The sequence below is a fragment of the Phyllostomus hastatus genome, unplaced genomic scaffold (assembly GCF_019186645.2).
Source record: "Phyllostomus hastatus isolate PE091 unplaced genomic scaffold, TTU_PhHast_1.1 phas_contig_302, whole genome shotgun sequence".
NCBI lineage: Eukaryota > Metazoa > Chordata > Mammalia > Chiroptera > Phyllostomidae > Phyllostomus > Phyllostomus hastatus.
The window spans coordinates 50757-57277 of NW_025333843.1; the positions used below are offsets into that span (position 1 = coordinate 50757).

The following is a 6521-nucleotide window of genomic DNA, read 5'->3' on the forward strand; positions in this document are numbered from 1 at the left end:
ATACCTGGGTAGCAGGTTTGGTCCTCGTTGGAACTCATACAAGAGACAACTGATTGGTGTTTCTGTCACATCAATGTTTCTCGCCCTCTCTTCCCCCACCACAAAATGGGTATTTTTTAAAATCCTATAAATGATAAATAAATTATTTGAAGTTATATATACATTAAAGAAGGTGTCTTTAAACAGGAACACACATAAAACAGAGTTGTGTATTCATTAGCTAACAAAAATGATCTGACCAGAGATTCACAGGAACTGTGTATTCTCCCGAGGAGCAATGGATCAGTGTTCAGTAAGTTAGTGTTCGCTGTGCCTTCAACACAACAGCCATAACTAGTAAGAACGTACTGTGTGCACACTCCTTGCTTTGGTCTCACTTCAGTCCTGACTGTCAACACTCTGTTCTCTTTTCTTGACCATCTTCTTTTTCCTTCTGTGACACACTTGCTCTGCTGCCTCTCAGGCTGCACCTTTGTCAGTGCTTCTCAGATTTTAATGTACCTAATGAGTCCCTTGCTGATTTTGCTAAAGTGCAATTATGATTCAGTAAGTCTGAGGTGAGGTCCAAGAATCTAGATTTCTAACAAGCTCCAAGGTGGTAACTCTGCTGTTTGGCCCTGAACCACACTAAATAGGGAGGACTGTATCCTGCCTTTCTCTTTTTGGTTAAAATACTTGGAACAACAATTGCACACAATTAGGTTTCTACAGTTGTAAGAATGGTTAGAGGCTACATTTGTTTCTCCTCAAGCATTCAGAGAAGTCACTGAGGAATGAGTAAAGTGTGAAGACTTTTAATAAAAAGCATATAATGTCTCAGCTACAACCCACATCAGGAAAATAAAGAATAAGAAAAGACTATATATTTGGCATAAACTTAACACAGGCTTTTATTGAAAGCACACTACATAGAGTTAATACACTTTATAAATGATACAAACTTTAAGGAGATATAGACTTTGCTCTCAGGAAACTTAAAAATTAGAAGGGGAAAAGGGACCTGCATAGCTGCAGCAAAGGATAGAAAGTAGAAAGTCGGCAAAGTATGCTGCAGAGTGTGGTGGGAGTTCAGACACTGCTTCCACTTGTGCATCAGGGAACACCCCCCAAAAGAAGTGACATTCTAAATGAGCCTGAAGTTCATTAATTTTCCAGTATAGAGAGGTCACTAGGATCTCATTTTATCCAGAGTTAAAATATGAGTTTTCAAATCTCACAACCAGGTCAGAAAGCCAATCCTGCAAAATGACAACTAGTATACATTAATAACAGACCATTAAATAAACATAGGTAAACCACAACAAAAACTGTACAAAAGAGAGTTGAAAGGACATCATCACCATGCTGAGTTTTAAGTAGGTTTTGAGTCCCTGGGCTGCTGGAATCTCTCCAAAGGAAGAAGAGTGGGAGGAGGTACACAATGTGTCCTATAAAAAGAACAGAGATGAACGTTACTGTGTGTGAGGTGGAGATGAAAATTGAAGAGTAAAAGCAAAGGGACTGGGGAAAGAAGAATTAAGGGAGAGAGAGGAATACAAGTAGAGGACAACAAGTAAGGAGGGGATAAAAGAAAAGGAAAGATGGATACAGAAAACTCACCAGTGCTTTTTAAGCCAAAATGCAAGACCTGTCAGAAGCAGCAGCAGGGGTAGCATCACTGCCAAGATGATCAAGCCCTTGGAGTTAGGACGGTCTGTGGGTTTGGGCGCACACAAGGGTGTCATTTCAAGTCCACCCATTGTTTACTACATTTCCCTCATCTGCTTGTTTAAATCTGAATGTTCACCTCACTAATCTCCTTTCTTCGCTCTTCAGAGATGAAGTTTCTTCTCTCATCCTTCTTCAGAGATGAATCTTTCATCTAATCCTCAATATCTTCCTACATCTGCAGCTCTCTTATTTTCAACTCTTTAATTTATTGAATTATTTTCATTTTTTGGGTTTGGAGTCCATAAATTCCAAATTTTTTATCTGGCTCTTTTGCTCTGCTTGTGGACCAACTACTCCTCTCCCCAGTGTGGACCCCGGTTTTTTCTTACCCAAGTAGAGGATGATGTCCTGGCCTTCTAGACTGCTGTGTGTCACCCGGCAAGACAGGCCAGATGTCTCGGTGGCTTCCACATCCAAGAAGATCCGAAGATACCATGTCCCATCAGCATTGGGCAGGATATCACTTTGCTGAGAGCTCTGTTGTGCCTGTTCACCCCGCATCCACATAACCGAAATTGGCTTTGGATAGAAGCCAGAGACATGACAAACCAGCAACTGATGGTCAGGACCAGGATTGGGGCGAGTGGACAGCCAGGCCTCTGGTTTTACTGCAGAAGACAGGAAAGATGCTCAGATAAGCAATCTTGACACAGATTTGGAGGTTCATACCTTCACATCAGTTTAGGTAGACACATCTGTCCCACCCTGGGAATTCATCATGCATTATCCCTCTCTGTCTTGACTCCTTGTCCTAAATCTGAAGTGATGGTAGGAAGGTATAATTTTAGAATAAAAAATTCTTGGAGGACGATATGGGACTGACCTTGCCTCTGAAGATCTGCCTTCCCTGCATCAAGGAGACCCAAAAGGAAACGTGGACAGGCGTTGCTGATCATCTCGAGTGTCAATTTGTTGGAGACATTGCGCTGATTGAGTACTGTACCTATCTGCTGAGCTCTAGTTCCACCCTCTGGAGATGGCACCCATGAACTGTTCTGGAAGCTCAGGAGCTCTGATCCTTCATAAGCCAATTGGCTGAAGCTTACCATGTGTCCCCCAGGGTGCAGCTCACATCCTCCTGTTATCTGTATCTCAAAGGGATCTAGGGAAGAGGGGTTGTAAATTAGAGGCAAGAGGGAGTAAAAAAGGTGGAATGAGTGAAAGCAAAAATAGGAAGTAAACTGGGGGGTTTGAGGTAATGAACAAAGTTTGGTTTGATCAAAAGTTCAGAAAAAGCTTAACTGGTGGTAGTTGAAGGTGGAGAAAACACAGATGGTATTTTTTTTATAGGCAAGCATTACTTTTCTTTCTTTTTTTAAAAAGATTTTATTTATTTATTTTTAGAGAGGGAAGGGAGGGAGGGGAGGAGAGAGAGAAACATCAATGTGCGGTTGCTGGGGGTTATGGCCTGCAACCCAAGAATGTACTCTGGCTGGGAATCGAACCTGGGACACTTTGGTTCTAAGCCCGCGCTCAATCCACTGAGCTACACCAGCCAGGGCTACAGATGACTTTTTTTTTTTAAGAAATGGAAGGTTGCAGATTGTTGAAAGAAGGTGACATAAATGGTGAGAACAAGAGAATAAGGAAGGACTTGGTATGAGAGAGTTGTGATTATAATAATATAGGGTGAATGCAATAGGTTATAATGAATGTACAGAGAGAGATTGCTGAAGAGATTGAATACTGGGAAAAATCAGAATAAGAAGTTCATTGAAAGACGAGCAAAACTATGAATAGTAAAGTGACAACAAACTCACAACTATCAACAGCGGAACCTTAAAAAAAACTAAAGCAAAAACTAGAACAGGAACAGAATCATGGAAATTGAGATCACATGGAGAGTTATTAGCAGGAAAAGGAAGGAAGGAGAATGGGGAAAAGGTACAGGGAATAAGCATAATTGGTAGGTACAAAATAGACAGGGGGAGATTAAGAATAATATAGGAAATGGAGAAGCCAAAGAACTTCTATGTACAAACCATAGACATGAACTAAGTGGGGAAGGGATAAAGGGGAGAAACAAATGGGACCACTGTAATAGCATTCTTAAAAAGAAAATAAACTTCTTCATACACTCCCCACCCACATTGTACTTCTCAATTTGGGGAATTGAACTTACATCCAAGCTTCCATTCACTGGCATAGTTGCGAAGAGTGTGCAGCAACTCAATGTGGCCCAGATGGGCTAACTTTTCCACAATTGTCATCTCCTTGTTGTTGAAGTTGCTCTTGGCCCAAGGCCGCAGGAAAGTAATACTGCCAGAGTTGCTCTCCCAGCTTTGAATCTGCATCTCATCCAACCAAACAGAGCCCCAACTTTGTGCCCAGGAGTGGTTGTATAAGTATGAGATATAGTTGCCTTGTAAGGAGATCGGCTCCTGAAAGGCTGTGTGGCAAAAGAACAGATAGAATGAGGAGAAAAAAAGGCATTGGGAAGGAGAGAGAATGAAGAAAGAAAGGTACCAGAAAGGGAAATCTCAGAATCTGGAGGTAAGGGAAGCCATAGTTACCTTAGCAGACATTCACCTGCCTAGGGCCCCATGCTTTATATACAGAGTGGGGCAAAAGTAGACTTACCGTTGTTCATATGGGAAATAATACAATAATTAATAAATAACAGTATAAGGATAACCTCTGTGTTTCACACACTCACAACTGTAAACCCTCTTTTGCCCCAGCCTGTACAACCTTCAGAAGAGCACAGACTCCTAGAGTAAGGATACTCAGAATGGAATTATGCTGACATTCTCACTCTCCAGAGGACACCACACAGAAACACACATGCACACACACACACCCCCCGTTTTGTACCTAACTGGGCAGTTGCCAGGGTTCTTACCATCTTCATTGTCACCACCTGCGAGGAGAACTGCTAGCAATGGAATTTGAAGATACAGCATTTCATTTACAGATGTTATTTCTTTCTCCCAGAAAGGTCTGTCTTTGATTTCCGTTTTAAATAAACGTACCGCGCAGTTCCCCTATTCTGACTTCCTTCTTCTACCAACAGACAAACCAACACCACCAACAAAAAAGTACTCCTTCCTTTGTGGCAGGAAAAGAAAAACTCCAAAAGTTTCTTATGCTCTGTAACTATAACACTTGCAAAATTTCACACAGGACTATAGAAGCTGACCAGTTGTCACCAAAGCTACCGCCAGTTATCTCAAGGTCGTACACTAACTCCCATGATAAGCTCCTGTGCTCTGTAGCTTCTGCAAATTTACTCCTGCGTTTTCTCTTTTGTCTCCCGTTTAAGGTAGCTGGACCAAACTTCCAGATTTAGCTTCTGTAACCTTGCTTCGCCACGTAGGAGGAAGCCCAGAACTTTTTAAACCCCGGAACTGTTTAAACCCCGGAAGAGTGAAGATCGGTGCTCAGGATTTGGGGGAATTAACCCCTTCTTGAGCCCCCGGGTAATAAAGTTTGTGCTTCGTTATCTCCCCGAGTGTGGGTGGATTTTCCACAACATTTTGGTGCATTGGCCGGGAAACCCCTCACCCTAGCAGGTATTTTGCCTCCGGTGAAGGCGACTGGGGGAGTCGGCGGGGGAGCCCTGCCGCAGGGGAGGAGCACTTTCCCTGGTGATTCCAGGCTTCCCGGGGCAGAGACTCCCGTGCCGCGTCCCGACCGCTCTAACAACCAGGCGGAGGGGAGGGACGAACCACGAAATGTCGGAGGTGCCAATCAGGAATCAGTGAGCCCCGGGTACCGGACTCGAGTATCAGAGGGGGACTGATCACCCCCCAACCGGAAAATTCAGGAGTCTGGGCCGAGACCCAGACCATCGGACTCCTCGGGGGAGAACTGTGTGACTGACTGTGTGTGAATGTATTTGTAACTCTACGGGCCAGCCAGGCTTACGGAGTCTGATTGGGCCCCCCACCTGCGGCGGGCGTGTGAAAGATCCCCTTTTTCCTTTGTCTGTGTCAGTTGGGAGAATTCATCATGGGTTGGGGCGGGGGGTTTCTGCCCCAGTACTATATTGCATGTATGTGGGTGCGCTGCCATTTTGGATAAAATGGAGGACGAGCAACGTGAGTGCCCCCACCCCAGGGTGGGGCATGCATGGTTGTCGTCATCTTGGAAGATGGGTCATGTGAGAGCCCCTCTATCTCGGAACTGGGCAAGGTGCCAGGCTAAGGGCTCTCTCTCCAGACTGCATCCGTCTGGTTCTCTGTGTAACTGGTTCTGATAAGGATAGCTCTGAAGGACATGTACTGAAGTTTAAGGAAAACATCTGGCCTGTAGGGTGTTTGCAGGGTCTGAGCTTCAGAAAACTGCAGCCTGCAGTGCCAGGGACTTTCGGCTGTCCTTCCCAGAGTGGGAAAGGAACCAGGATTAAAAAGAATAATGATTAAATCCGAATGAGTAAAATTATGTATAAAGAATGTAAAGTTTTAAACCTGGAGTAAAGGAAACCTCAACTATTTGTTTTCTGGTTTTGTGGGAAAAGAGCAGTGTTGTTTCTGATCAAAAACCCTCTGTACTTAAAATCTGTTTAAGGTTGCCTGTAACCGGTTGGGGAGGATGCCTTTGCCACTTGGGACCCAGGAAGGGTCATTTGGGGCTGATAAGTGCTTCAGCCAGAGGCAAAGCAGCATGTCTCTGCCAGAAGACCGGGCCTGAAGGAGCATGTCTCTGTGCAAGAGAATGCCCCCTACCTGTGTACTGTTCTGGAAAGTCTGTGTTTTGGGTTTTGCTCTGCATCTACTCTGGAAAGGAAATTAAGGATTCCAGGGAAGGTTAAAACTTCACATTCTGTAGAAAAGTAAATAATTTATATATATATATAAATTATATATAGA

The 6521-nt window shown here is 43.8% G+C and overlaps 1 protein-coding gene across 1 annotated transcript; it reads right to left on the reverse strand.

The window, feature by feature from the left end:
• Nucleotides 1-873: 873 nt before the first annotated feature.
• LOC123819178 (T-cell surface glycoprotein CD1a-like) lies at nt 874-5054 on the reverse strand. Its single transcript, XM_045839470.1, has 6 exons — nt 4553-5054; nt 3833-4099; nt 2534-2812; nt 2040-2318; nt 1600-1693; nt 874-1427 (listed from the first exon to the last, which is right to left on the reverse strand). The coding sequence occupies exons 1-6, from the start codon at nt 4611-4613 to the stop codon at nt 1352-1354; spliced, it is 1056 nt and encodes a 351-aa protein (XP_045695426.1). The 5' UTR covers nt 4614-5054; the 3' UTR covers nt 874-1351.
• Nucleotides 5055-6521: the final 1467 nt, after the last annotated feature.

What these genes read in the sequence shown, in the direction of transcription:
- LOC123819178 (XM_045839470.1), bottom strand. Translation starts at nt 4,613, where the DNA reads ATGCTGTATCTTCAAATTCCATTGCTAGCAGTTCTCCTCGCAGGTGGT. An exon ending in AGGTGGTGACAATGAAGATG is followed by an intron (nt 4,100 to 4,552) that starts GTAAGAACCCTG and finishes TTTGCCACACAG; the next exon opens with CCTTTCAGGAGCCGATCTCC. An exon ending in TTTTGGCTTAAAAAGCACTG is followed by an intron (nt 1,428 to 1,599) that starts GTGAGTTTTCTG and finishes TTCTTTTTATAG; the next exon opens with GACACATTGTGTACCTCCTC.